The sequence below is a fragment of the Giraffa tippelskirchi genome, chromosome 1 (genome assembly GCF_054371585.1).
Source record: "Giraffa tippelskirchi isolate mGirTip1 chromosome 1, T2T-mGirTip1v1.2.pri, whole genome shotgun sequence".
Taxonomy (NCBI): domain Eukaryota; kingdom Metazoa; phylum Chordata; class Mammalia; order Artiodactyla; family Giraffidae; genus Giraffa; species Giraffa tippelskirchi.
The window spans coordinates 209307451-209322672 of record NC_137275.1 but is presented as its reverse complement, the minus strand read 5'-3'; the positions used below and the strand labels follow the sequence as shown (position 1 = coordinate 209322672).

At 34.9% G+C, this 15222-nt stretch overlaps 1 protein-coding gene and 1 long non-coding RNA gene across 2 annotated transcripts in view; one reads left to right on the top strand and one right to left on the bottom strand.

Annotated features, from left to right (window-relative positions):
• LOC145519858 (uncharacterized) overlaps positions 1-15222 on the top strand; it is a 72033-nt gene that overhangs the window by 6097 nt on the left and 50714 nt on the right. The window lies entirely within an intron of this gene.
• On the bottom strand, positions 7530-10527 carry OR13D1 (olfactory receptor family 13 subfamily D member 1). The gene is given in 3 exon segments (XM_081524681.1): positions 7530-10057; positions 10060-10416; positions 10419-10527. Coding segments are annotated over 3 exon segments (924 nt in total). The 3' UTR covers positions 7530-9599.

The window sequence follows — 15222 nt, the reverse complement described above, 5'->3', positions numbered from 1 at the left end:
CTTTAATTGCTTTTGCAGCATTTTTATAATTTTTTATTTTAAAAATTTATTCTCAACATTGTATTGAGGGCTAAAGCATTAATGTAAGAGGCTTGTAGAGTATATCCAAACCCAGGGGATCTGTTGTTTATTTTGCGCCTTTTCAAGTCCTTCAGGATATAGTCTAAGATTTTCCCAAGCACACTTTATGATTGAAGCTCAAATGTCCCTCTATCTCTTATGAAAGTTGACAGACTCATAGCTTATGGGAAATCAGCACTATTTAGATTAAAATTTTTCCTGAAAAAAATGTAAATTGACTTCTCAAGATAGCTTAATAATATTACTGAAGTTGGCCTTCAGATTCAAGATGATTTTCATCTTGTATAGATGCTGAAAATTAAGAAATAGGGTCCCCAATTTCCCCACTGCCTTGGTGTCTCAGAAGCTTCCATTCAGCACACACACACATACACACACAAAACCAAAAGGAGTGAAAAGTCATAACTTTACAGGCTGCTTCAGTATAATTCCTGTTTCATAGTGTTTCCCTTTGAATAGTAATCCTGAGCCTGTAAGTGATTTGGAATGGGGTCTGTTGGTAGATTCATATGACTAGAGTCTCATTTGTGATTAGCTTTTCAGTGAGAGCTAGGCCCTCATTTGGTTGGCCCTCTGCCTGGAGAATCCCATGGACGGAGGAGCCTGGTAGGCTACAGTCCATGGGGTCGCAAAGAGTCGGACACGACTGAGCGACTTCACTTTCTTTCCTATCTAGCTCCCTTTCTTGTTTTTAAGGAGATTTTAATGAACATTGATTGTTCTCAAATCTTATATTGTATACCTGTCACTCTTCCAAAGAATGTTGGTGATACCTATTTCACAGTTCAGTTCAGTTCAGTCGCTCAGTCGTGTCCGACTCTTTGCGACCCCATGAATTGCAGCACGCCAGGCCTCCCTGTCCATCACCAACTCCCGGAGTCTACCCCAACCCATGTCCATCGAGTCGGTGATGCCATCCAACCATCTCATCCTCTGTCGTCCCCTTCTCCTCCTGCCCCCAATCCTACCCAGCATTAGGGTCTTTTCCAATGAGTCAACCCTTCGCATGAGGTGGCCAAAGTATTGGAGTTTCAGCTTCAACATCAGACCTTCCAATGAACACCCAGGATTGATCTCTTTTAGGATGGATTGATTGGATCTCCTTGCAGTCCAAGGGACTCTCAAGAGTCTTCTCCAACACCACAGTTCAAAAGCATCAATTCTTCGGCGCTCAGCTTTCTTCACAGACAAGAGAACATTAGATTCTAATGTACCTTATATTACATAGGAGCTGTTATATTATGTCTCTTACTTATTTCTTAATTGTTCTTTTTCATTTCACCTTGTTAGGTTGATTTTCCATTTTTAGAGTAAAACAAAAACAGCAAGCAAGAAGCTCAAAGAAGCCAAGTGACTGCCAAGGGGTAACAGAATGAGTAGTTTAGAAATGGCTCACCCATTTTAATTGCTCTCTCATAATCCAGTGTTATAGAATATGTAACTTATTCTTTCCCATATTGGTATTTAAGTGTTCCCTTATGCTTATTTTATAAAGAATGCTTCAGTAAATAACTGTACAGGTCCCCTTGGTCATATAACTGTAAGTGGAATTAGTGAGTCAATTTCATATTTTTTTGTTGATTTTTAAATTGATTATACTCTCACTGGCAGTGAATAGGATTTCTTCTTCTCCATATTCTTAACAATTCTTGTTAAGAGTTTAATATTTTTGTATCTTTTGGCCGATAAATATCTCATTGATTTAATTTACATTTTTTCTGATTTCATGTGAATTAAGCATCTTCTCATAATTTTGTAGGTCATGCCATTTTATTTTCTTTTGGGTCCCTGTTTATATCCTCTGCCCTATTTTCTGTTATGTTGTTTATCTTAGTAATCTGATAACTTAAAAAAAAGAACAGTTTGCATAATAATCCTCTTTTGTTATATTTGTTACTGACATAATCTTCCATTTGTGCTAGTATTTAAGCCTTCTTAATGATGCATTTTTGCCATATAGATGTTTCTTAATTAGTTGTTCCTTATGTTTTAGTAGTTTCTTATGTCTTTTTTGGACTCATTTGAGATATACTTTTCCTATCCCTGTGTATGAAGACATTTTCCTGTATAATAATTTACAGTTTTGCTTTTGGCATTTAGGTATTTGATTTGTCTCAAATGTATTTTGCTCACAGTGTGAGATGGAGGTTTAATTTGATTTTTATGTTTCCGTTTGATGTTGGTAGTCCATTACCAGAGCATAATTTATTAAATACTTCATTCATTCTATACAGAAATACCATGTTTTTAGGGTATAAACTTCCACATATGCCCAGGCCATTTTTGAATACCCTATTTCTTTGATGTATTTTTCTTTACTTATACTAGTGCTATGCTATCTGAATTATTGTAGCTTTATCATCCATCTTGACATTTGATACAGTAAATTTATAGTTTTTATTCTTACATTGTCTTGGCTATTCTTGATCTTTACTATTCAAGTTGAATTTAGGGGTAAACTTCAGAAAATAAAAAAATTCTCAATTTCATTTTGATTGAAATTATACTAACTTTATAGAGAAATTTGGGATAAATTGACATAGTTATTCTTAAATTTCTTAACATGAACAAAATAAAGCTCCCAATTTGTGGGAGGTTTTCTTATATGTGTTTTAATGAAGAGTAATACTTTTCTTCAAAAATTTCTTATGTAGCTTTCATAGATTTATTTGTGAGAACTTTACTTTTGTTGGTATTGTAAGATGCTTTCCAAAGTGCATTTTCTAACCAGTTGTAACTTCTGCACAGAACACTATTGAGCTTTGTATATTGATCATGTCTTTAGCAGCCTTGCTAGATTTTCTTATTAATTTAAATTTTAAGATTTTCCTTTTATAGATTTTTTTCTAGTGAGAAAACTTTATTTTCATAAAATAATGAAAATTTTGTTTCTTGCTTTCCAATATTCATACCCTCTTTCCTTCCATTCTTTCTCCCCTCTCTCCTGCCCTTGTTTCCCCCTTCCTTCCAATTTTTCTTTCTTTCCTTCTTTGCTTCCTCCCTTTCTCCTTTCTTTCTCTCTCTCTCTCTAACTGGATAGGATTTCTGTGCAATGTTGAGTTTGTTTGGAACTTTAAGGGAACTTGTAACACATGTAAACCCATGGCTGATTCATGTCAATGTATGGCAAAAACCACTACAATATTGTAAAGTAATTAGCCCCCAACTAAAATAAATAAATGTATTAAAAAAAAAAGATAAAAAATTTTTTTAATAAATATTCTTTTTTAGATTAAAGAAATTTTCTTGTTTTTAGTTTGCTCAGTTTTTAATTTTTAAAAATTTGTGAATGCCCATTAAAATTTTATCAAGACTTTTCCTGAATTTGCTGAAATTATTTGTTTTTATTCTGTAATTGATATTGTGGTGAATTGCAGTGACATATTTTTATAATGTTAAGACTTCCTTGGTAGTCTTACCTTCCAGGTATAAATCCTACCTGGATGTTAGGTATTATTATTTTGAATGTTGTTAGATTCTGTTTGCTAGTATTTTGTATAGAGTTTTTCTATGTTTGTAAGTGAGACTGGCTCTTAAGTTTTCCTTTCTCCTATTGTCCTTGTTCAGTTTCCATTTCAATGTTATTTTAGGCTTATAGAAAAGAGTTGGGGGAGGTTTCCATTCCTTTTTGTATTTTATGAAACAATTTGAATATGATAAGGGTTACCTGTTTTGGGGAAGTGTATTAAAAGTACTTAGGGAAATGGGTTGGGCCTGGTTAAAATTTTAAACTACTGATTTGGGTTTACCTGTCTTTAGATTTTTTCAGTTCTTCTTTTTATAAATCTTTGAGTTGGATTCTTAGTGTATTAATTTTCAATCTTTCTTATTTTCCAATATATTTATTTAAAATTATAAAAATGTTTTTATCTCACCAATTTTGATAGTCCTGTTAAGTAATAAATATGTTGAAATTTTCATCATTTTTTAAACATATAAAGTATGTTTTAAAATTTCCATGTTTAAAACACATTTTGGGGGTTTCTTTTTTCAATATTGATTCCTATTATTACATTATGGCTATAGATTGTGGTTTGAATGATATTACTTGTTAGATATTTATTGAGACTTTCTTTCCTAATGCATAAGTTTTGTAAACATTTTATTGGATTTGAAAACATTGTTTGCAGTTATAAGTACAAAGTTATACACACATATACATACATTGTATAATTGCTGTAATTTTTTAAGATGCTTGACTTAACACAGTTTCTAATATCTCAGCAATCCTCCTAAGTAGTACCAAGGATCTTAACATGTTTATCTCTTATTTCTAATCCCTCTCATTATATCTCAGGTTTCATTTTTATCTCATTTTTATGTTCCCCATTTGTGAGCATTCTCTCTCTCTCTTACTATTTAATGTAGTGACAATTTGGATCCACTCACATATTTACTAATTTCTTTGTTTACTATTACTTTTTCATTCTGTTCCTTTCGTTCAGAAACAGTTTCTTTCTAGAGTTGTCTTTATGGAAAAATCTTTTAGTTTTTTTTTAATAAAAATGTCTTTATTTTGTCTTTTCTCTTGAAAGATGGTTAAATTTAGTATAGAATTCTAGGTTTTTGGTTTTGCTTGAACAATTTGAATATATTATTTCATTGACTTTGGGCCTCTATTTTCACTGATGTCGTTTAAAAAATTTTTTCCCCACTATGGTTTATTACATGATATTGAATATAATTCCATGTGCTGTACTATAGGACCTTGTTATTTACCTATGTTATGTATAATAGCTTATATCTGCTAATCGCAAACTCCTAATTTAGCCCTCCCCCACTCCCTTTGCCCTTTGGAAACCATAAGTTTACTTTCTATGTGTGTGAGTCTGTGTCTGTTTTAAAATAAGTTCATTCATATCATATTTTATATTCCACATATAATTCATATCATCTGGTATCTGACTTTCTTTGTCTGATTTGCTTCACCTAGTATGATAATCTCTGGGTCTATCCATGTTGCTGTAAATGGCATTATTTCATTCTTTTTTATGGCTGAATAGTATTCCAGTGTGTTTGTGTGTGTGTGTGTGTCGGGGGTGGGGGGACATGCCACATCTTCTTTATCTGCTTATCTCTCCATGAACATTGAGGTTGCTTCCATGTCTTGGCTATTGTAAATAGTGCTGCTATAAACATTGGGGTGCATGTACACTGATTTCATTTTACTCTCTTCTTAATTTTGAAGCATTTGAGAAAAATAAATGCTATATGATATTATATGATATTAAAATATAATGAGATCATTCATTATTAAGAACAGACTGTTTCATTTTTTTTAAAAAACTGCTATAAATATTCTATGTGGAAAGCATCATGACATTCTTAGATGAACTTTTGTGGACCCTTTTAGACCCTCATTTTGCTATTACATTATGTTTAATTATAAACATGCTTATGCATTTATTATAGGCTTCCCTAGTGGCTCAGCTGGTAAAGAATCCGCCTGCAATACGGGAGACTTGGGTTCAATACCTGGGTTGGGAAGATCCCCTGGTGAAGGGAATGGCTACCCACTCTAGTATTCTGGTCTGGAGAATTCCATGGACTGTATGATCCATGGAGTTGCAAAAAGTCGGACACGACTGAGTGATTTCACTTTCGTTTTATGCATTTATTATATGTTATTCTGTAATCACCTTTCCTTTATTATAAACATTATTACATATTCTACAAACATTGATCAAAACTACTTTTTACAAATTGTAGATTTTGAAATTTAAATGTACCATCCAAATCATACTGTAAAAACTTAAACTGTATTGTATGTTCAAAAAAACAGAGAGGAAAATATCTTCTGTAGCGTCTATACCGAGAACTTATTCAAGGGATTATCTAGTCTCTTCTTTACAGTATAAAAAGAAGAAAGAAAGTCTGTATTTCATAATTTGATATCTTTGAGAAGAGATTTAAGACAAATGTTAATGCTGTGCATACATATTGAAACAATGCAGTTTTGCACACACTTTAAACTGCAAATCATTCTCTTGACTTCAGATGATTTCACAATTAAAATAAGACAACTAGTTTTAAAATTTGATAAATTATCCTAGCCTAGCCCAAAGCTAAGAAATATAGAGCACAAGGATTCTTAAAGTCTGTTTTGCTTTGTGCCTTTATATAATTATTTTGATATTTGTCTCTTTTCCTATGCCAGAAAGTTGGGAGGGGTGGAGGAGGGTGGCTTATGTTCTTGAACTTTACTGTATGAAAAAAATCTAAGACATTAAACACATAGATATCCAAGTCTGTGTGCATTTATTTCTTATGAAGACACTATTTCCATCTGAAACAGGATCAGTGTGATGCATAGACTTTGTCATGTAATTGTTGATTGATTTACTTCAATAGTTTGTTTCATTTTTTCTTCAGTTTTGAGTTGTACACTTATCTTTCAAAATGCTTTGAAATTCAAACCTTTTGATCAGAAGCATAAGATTTATTTTTAATAGTCCTTTTATCACTAATACCAATAGTGTTCATCATATCAAGTAATGTCTCATTCTCCATTTTTATATAATGTTGTGTATTGTGTGTGTGCTTAGTCACTCAGTTGTGTCCGACTCTTTGCAACCCCAGTGACTGCAGCCCGCCAGGCTCCTCTGTCCATGGGGATTCTTCAGGTAAGAATACTGGAGTCGGTTGCCATGCCCTCCTTCAGAGGATCTTCCCAACCAAGGGATCCAACCCAGGTCTGCCGCCCTGCAGGCAGATTTTTTACTGTCCTGAGCCACCATATTTCAGCATACGTATTAACACTTGCATTCTCTAATCACCTGAATCATTATTATAATACAGCCACTATTAATGTATGTTGTCTTTAACCTATAGTGCCTTCACATTTATAATCATTGTTTGTGTCACATCTGTTGTAGGAAAATTAATAGCATAGAAAAGAAATAGTTTACTCAATTTACAGTGTTTGAATGAACATCAACTTCTTAATTTGGTTAAGTTCTAGACCAAAAAGTTTCTGGGAAATATGAATGATTATGTAAATTGATTGTTTTAAGAATAGCAGTGTTATTAAGTGATTATCATGTGAATATATGGTAGTAACATCTAAAATTTTGTGCAATTGCAGAATAAATGCTGTAGAAAGAATGAGCTTTCTCTTGTTAAGGTCTATACAATCTGATATTCCTGGGGAATCAAAATTACTGAAGAGCACATGAAGGAGTATGGCAAACAACACATCATGCCAAAAAAGTTTGCTGTTTTCTTTTTCCTTATACCTTTAACCTAATTCTGGTAAATCTTCTGATATATTTCTTTTCATTCTCCTCCCCTTACACCATCCCCCAGGAATAGCAACTGAACCCTAACAAGACTTCACTGTAGTAAATTAAGTTTCACTGGGACCATGAACATTTATTTTTAATTTCTCTCTTGTAAGCGTTGTAAGTAACCTGTTAAAAAGTTTTCCTTTTTAGAATAGTGGAACTTTTTCAGAAATTAATTAAGAGAGTTTACAGTGACAGTATATTTGATCCAATTTCTGCCTTTGCCTTATTCATTTATACAACATTTAGTCAAGAGCTGTATTCCTGACAGTTTTTGTATAATTTTTTCCCAACACCATACATATTATGGAAAATTTCAGACATGAAGTAAAATTGAAATATTTTACATTGAAGATCAAATACTCACCAACTAGATTGTGCCACAAATATTGGCTAGATTTGCTTGTCTCATGCCGTGTGTCTATTCCTCTCTCTGTCCCTCTATTCAATCCATGTGATTTTTGATGCATTTCAAAATAATCTGTGGGAATCATTACCCTTTCCCCTAAATACTTCAGCATATATTATTAACTAGAGTTTAAAGTTATATGTGTTCACAGTTTTTTCTTTTAATTTGAAATTCACATACATTAAATTCACAAATCTTAACGTAATATTAATAGTTTTAACAAATGCACACCTGTGTCACTCAAATTCCTATTAAAATACAGGACATAAACACAGCCTCAGAAAAGTTCCTTCATGTTCTGACCCAGTTGATTCTTGCTTTATCCACTCACCTACATTGGCAACCACTATTCTGATTTTTAAAATACCATAGGTTAATTTTGTGTGTTCTAGAACTTCAGTATATACTTTTCTAGAAACAACACTCTAGTTACTGTGCAGAGAATAAATTATAGGAGAACAAAAGTAGGATTATGTTTGATGTATTTTCACAAGTGGTACATATCACTCAAGGTGCTTGTGGATTAGACTTCAGTATTTCTAAATCATTGCTGGTGAAGAAATGCTGGTCTTTTAAAACTTCTTGAAATTTCTTTCCTGTGGTTGTAAGAGTAGAAGCTGTAGTTAGTTTTGAGGAGGAGCTCACTCACTCATCATTTTGGGGAGAATCCTGTTTAGGAGTGCACTTTGAGTTAGGTGTCCATTTATTTTTATTGAGAGAAGTGTGTATTCTTATGGAAGAAGGAAGTAAATAGATACTATCAATCTTATAGCAGGACAGGAACTAAATAGGAAAATGGACTTAAGAGGACCCATGTGAAGTTAATGGCTAATAGATACCAAGAGCAATAATATTTAATATTGGTTTATTTTTCTTACTGATCATAATACCTTTACATTATTTGTAAGCCTAAACACAGGTTTTAAATATAGTGGTCTTTTGAATATGGATATTTATGAGATTTTATGTCTGTTCTTTTTTTGAAGTCAGTATTATATTAGATAAGAATGACTTCAATAGGATATTCCTGGTGATAAGAGTAGCAACAACCATTAAGAGGTATAAAGTACAAGTTATAAAATAAACAAGTCATAGGGATGTATACAGTATAAGGAATATAGCTAATAGTTTATAATAACTTTGTGTGGTTTATGTCTATTATTTGTGGGCAAAGTGTGCTATTGAGAGCTTAAGCAATACAGAAGCGTGAAAGATTATCAGAGAGGAATGATGGAAAAGTTTAGAAAAGTTCTTGTTGTTTAGTTGCTAAGTTGTGTCCAACTCTTTAGTGACCCCATGTACTGTAGCTCGCCAGGCTTCTCTGTCCATGGGACTTACCAGGCAAGAATACTGGAGTGGGGGGCTATTTCCTTTTTCAGGGGATCTTTCTGACCCAGGGATCAAACCTGTGTCTTCTGCTTTGGCCGGTGGATTCTTTACCACTGAGCCACCAAATGAAAACCAGAAACTAGGGAAGTGTAAACATTCCTGGAAGAAAGGGAGAGGAAGAAAGTAGATGGAGGAGGGGAAAGGATAAGAAGTAGGAGGAAATAGGGAAAAGAGAGAGGAGAAAGGAAGAGAGAGAAGAGAAAAGCCATGTGCTTTATATGGGCCCAATTGCCTGAGCTGAAAACAACTAAAAACTCTGCCAACAAGAGAGTGTTCAGAAGGTTTACATGAACATTCTGTATTTAAAAGAATGGGAGTCTCATCTTTGTACTTATAAGCTGGTAAGTTTTCTTGACACCAGGTTCTATGACTTCATCTCAGAATACAGAAGACCTGATCTGGTCCCATACTGAGGATATAATATACCTCATGTCCTTTCACATTTTCCATGGATGCAAGTGTTGACTTAGTATTTTCTTCACAGCTTCTTTCACCTCCTTATTTCTCAAGATGTAGATGATGGGGTTCAACATTGGAGTTACCACTCCATAAGACAGTCCAATGATCTCATCAGAATTGTTTGTGTCCTTTGACTTGGGCTTCATGTACATAAAAAGGGCTGAACCATAGAATAAGATGACCACAGTCAGGTGGGCTGAACAGGATAGAAAAGGCTTTTTTCTCCCTTCAGCAGAATTAATTCTCAGGATGGAAGAGAGGATGAAAACATAAGAGATGAAAATTAATAGGACAGGAATCACCAGTATAACAATATTTGTCACTGTCATGATAATCACATTGATATCCCAACAGATGATTTTAAGAAGGGCCAAGATCTCACAGGTCATATGATCAATGATATTATTACCACAGAAAGGCAATATCATTGTAATAATTGTAATAGAGAAGTCAGACAACCTATGATCCAAGACCATGTAGCCATGTGCACATATAGCACCCTGTTCATGATGGTGGGGTACCTTAGGGGGTTGCAGATGGCCACATATCAATCATATGTCATCACAGCCAGGAGGACACACTCAGTGGAGCCTAACCCAAGAGAGACAACCATCTGCAGAGCACAGCCAATGAAAGTGATGGATTTTCTCTCAGACCTAAATATAATGAGCACTGGGGGGATGGATGATGACGTGTAACAGGTGTCTAAGAATGGGAGGTTCCCAAGGAAGAAATACAGGGGAGTGTGGAGGCAAGAATCCAGTATGCTGATGATAATGAGGAGGCTGTTTCCAGGAAGATGATCATGTACGTGATGAGGCAGAGCATGAACAGACAAAACTGGAGTGCTGGGTATTGGGAAGTCCCCACCAGGAAGAATTCAGTCAGAGCTGAGTAATTTCCCATTTCTTTGTGTCCATGTGACTAACCTTCATGGTTTAGAAAAGGACATGACTCAGGAAAATTTACATTTATAATGTAGATTTTCAGCACACCTTCACTTCCAGTATTGTGCTTGACTCTTTTTTTGTTTTGTTTTGTTTGTTTGTTTAAAAGTCTCAAGAGCGTGTTTAACAGGGACCACACCACCCTCAAGGGGTTGCAGATTCGTTTTGGAGGGATTAGGGGAACACAAAAAAATCCCATGTTTAATATAGAAGCACAGACATACTGTATCAGTTTCCTAGTGCTGCCAAACCAAATTACCACAAACTTGGTAGCTTAAAACAAAAGAAATGGATTCTCTTGCAGTCTGGAAGCCAGAAGTCTGAGATAAAGATGTTGGCAGGCTTGTGCTCCCTCCTATGGCTATAGAGGAGGATCCTTCCACCTTCTGGGGGTGCCTGGTGCTCCTTAGCTTGTGGCCACAGCTCTCCTGTCTCTGCTTCTGTTTTTTGTTTTTTTTTAATGTGTATTTAATTTTTTGGCTGCACTGGGTCTTAGTTGTAGGGTGGGATCTTTAGTTGCAGTATGCAAACTCAGTTGCAGCATGTGGGATCTAGATCCCTGACCAGGGATCGAACCCAGGCCCCCTATGCTGGAGCACAGCGTCTTAGCTGCTGGACCACCAGGGAATTCCCTTTGCCTCTGTCTTTATGCGGCTTCTTCTCTGTGTGTCTCTTTTACGAGGACCTCAGTCATTGGATTTAGGGCTCAGTCTAAATCCAGGATGATTTCATCTCAAGATCCTGAAGCAATGTGCTTGACTCTTGGAACACTTAATAGGAATAAGAAAGGGCAGCGATATTATATTAATATTACTTGTATTGATGATAGATGTAAGGCTTTAAGAAATCCAAAACACAGATCTACACAGCAGCACAGTCAAGGCTACTAATGTTCCAAGAGTTCTTATGGGAAGTGCCAGATAAGATTTAGGAGGAACTACTTTTCAGTGTAGGAGTATCAAGATGCCTTCATTAAGGAAATTTTGAATCTGTGTTCTGATGAAGATGGCCTCTATTTAAAAGATTATATAAATATATTACCATATCGTTTAACCTGGATATAACTTTGGTAATTTGTTCAATTTTTAAGTCTCAAATGGAAAAGTAGGAAAAAGCAATACTTAATTGTCAAGTTGTCATTAGAATTAAAGTTGATAAAAATCTGTTAAGTACCTAAAAGTAATGGTTCCAACATGGCATATATATGTGATATATAATTATATTTACTTTCTGTAATATAGCAATATTAGTGTATATTTCCATATACATATAAAGGTGAAGGAAGAACATCTCCTTTTCTTTCTGTTCAAAAAAGGTCCCAGGTGAAGGACACTATTTTTCAGAATTTAGGTCAAAATAAGAGAAAATGGAAATAGTAACATCACCAAAAACACTGAATCAATCCATCATGTAGGCTTATCCGAACCTCTTCAGTTACCTTTTTTCTCACATACACCATTTCTTCTTTTGTGATACTGTTAAGGAAAGTTTTTTTTTTTTTTCTCCATGATCTTCATCAGCAACCCCGCAAAATATTCTAACAGAGAAATATCTATGTAAAAACTGTGCTGGCCATACAGTACAACTTCAACCAAAGTCTATAGCCCCTCATCCAATCACATTGTTACTCCCAGATTCTTCTAACGTGGAAATTATGGATGCACTACTGTCACCCTAAATGTTCTGCAATGACCATGCTGAGTTTCTTATCAGTCTCCTTATACTACTACCCTCTTTCTTCTTTATGCTTTGTTCAAAGTATTTTCTTGTTAGAAGGGCCCCTCTTATCTTAGATATTACCTTTTCATGGAAAGCTTTCCCACTTTCTGTTGTAAGGAGGATGCCCCTTGTATGCACTGTCACGCACTCCATACTTTATATCTCTTGTAAGGTCTTTCATATATTCATTTATTCATTTCAAACTATGCCATATATACTGTAGTAGGTAATAGGGATCCCATTGTGAGGTCTTGTTTTTCAAAATGGGTACTGAATGCAGAATGTTGTGAGAGTTATTTTGTTCTTTTAAGAAACAATTTCTGTGCTACATAGCATGTTTCAATATGAAAAAATTATGGAATATTTTACAAAAACATTTTATTAAACTAGTCTGTTATTCTAAATTGTCAAGGGTAGAATAAAACTATGGAATTATCATTACTTATGCATATATGTGCAAGAATCATAAATATATCTAAACTATATACTAAAGTGATATAATTTATTTTATGAATTCATGAAATTTCAAATTATTATCTGAAAATCTATTAATATAGTGTACTAAACAGCTAGGCAAAAAACAAAGCAAAACACATGGTTTTGTTAACTAATAAAACATAACTAACAAGATGCCAAAAAACATTTGATAAAATACAGTACTCATTCTTGGTAAAATGAAAATCTCTTAGTAATATAGTTAAAGGAGGATGCATAATTTAGATAATGAAGATTGTCTTTTTAAAAAATTATTTGGTCTCATAGTTCAAAATAATGAAACTCTGGAGTATATGCATAAAAATAGTCAAAAGATTGGTATTAGACTATTATTATTACTTAACAGTTTTTCCCCTTAATGATCCATCCAATAGACTAGAATAAGAAAAAAATAATGACATTTCATGTTTCAAGTTCAATCATGATTTAAATAGTTAAAACAGTTTTGTTTTGCTTTTTTCCTCTAGACTGCTGGAATTCTGGTTTGTGTTGGTTGTGGGTCATGCAACACATGTGAGAAGACACATCCTTATGTGTCATACAAACAAAATTGTAATCTTAGAGAACAGTACAAACAAAGGAAGATGGCCATGGTATAGTATTAAAATGGAAGTTTCATATCTATAAAACAATCACAATTTATATACATGTGGCTGAAAAAAGTCACAGGAAAATGTTAACTTGTTTTCTCTAGCATGTGGGACTTGGGTAATAATAATTATTATTAACTTTTTCTCATTCTCCATATTCAATTTAAGGAATGGATATGACTGTAAACATAAGAAATATTAAAAAGTTTTTCTTCGAAGGAAATAGTGGCAAAGATTTGCCAAATCTTGTCCCTAGTTTTCATTAACACTCAAGAAAGGATAAAAACAGTTAATGGAAAGGAAATTGGAGAATTTTTTTTGTTGATTTATTATATAGACTGACTTAATGCCATTTAATGTTTTGATTTCAGGTAATCGCTTCACAGAATTACCTCCTGAGCAGACACACTGTCATAGTCTTAACTCTTGGAACAGAATTCTAGAGTCTACTATTTAGAATGGCCTGGGTGGGCAATATGGGGTGCATTTTATGAGGCATGCAATTGTATTACACAGTAAAAAGATTAGGCAGAGGAGATACCCATGGTGAGAAATGTGAGGGATATTCGTGAGAGCTATTACCTTGGCTTCTTTATCTCTGCCAAAAGGAGGTAAAAATTTCAGCTTTCTGGCTCTCTGTTTTTTGTGCATCTTTCTCCAAAGGATCAAACATTAGGTTGATATTCATCTTTGTCTTCTTTTTTTTTAATAAATTTATTTATTTTAGTTGGGGGCTAATTACTTTACAATATTGTAGTAGTTTTTGCCATACATTGACAAGAATCAGCCATGGGTTTACATGTGTTCCCCATCCTGAACCCCCCTCCCACCTCCCTCCCCATCCCATCCCTCTGGGTCATCCCATTGCCCCAGCCCTGAGCATTTGTCTCATGCATCGAACCTGGAATGGTGTTCTGTTTCACATATGATAATATACATGTTTCAATGCTATTCTCCCAGAACGTCCCACCCTCACCTTCTCCCTCAGAGTCCATAAGACTGTTCTATGCATCTCTGTCTCTTATTCTGTCTCGCATATAGGGTTATCATTCAGTTCAGTTCAGTCGCTCAGTCGTGTCCGACTCTCTGCGACCCCATGAATTGCAGCACGCCAGGCCTCCCTGTCCATCACCAACTCCCGGAGTCTACCCAAACCCATGTTCATCGAGTCGGTAATGCCATCCAACCATCTCATCCTCTGTCGTCCCCTTCTCCTCCCGCCCCCAATCCTACCCAGCATTAGGGTCTTTTCCAATGAGTCAACCCTTCGCATGAGGTGGCCAAAGTATTGGAGCTTCAGCTTCAACATCAGACCTTCCAATGAACACCCAGGATTGATCTCTTTTAGGATGGATTGATTGGATCTCCTTGCAGTCCAAGAAACTCTCAAGAGTCTTCTCCAACACCACAGTTCAAAAGCATCAATTCTGCGGCGCTCAGCTTTCAAACTGGAAGTGGTCAAACAGGAGATGGCAAGAGTGAACGTTGACATTCTAGGAATCAGCGAACTAAGATGGACTGGAATGGGTGAATTTAACTCAGATGACCATTATATCTACTACTGTGGGCAAGAATCCCTTAGAAGAAATGGAGTAGCCATCATGGTCAACAGAAGAGTCCGAAATGCAGTACTTGGATGCAATCTCAAAAACGACAGAATGATCTCTGTTCGCTTCCAAGGCAAACCGTTCAATATCACGGTAATCTAAGTCTATGCCCCGACCAGTAACGCCGAAGAAGCTGAAGTTGAATGATTCTATGAAGACCTACAAGACCTTCTAGAACTAACACCCAAAAAAGATGTCCTTTTCATTATAGGGGACTGGAATGCAAAAGTAGGAAGTCAAGAA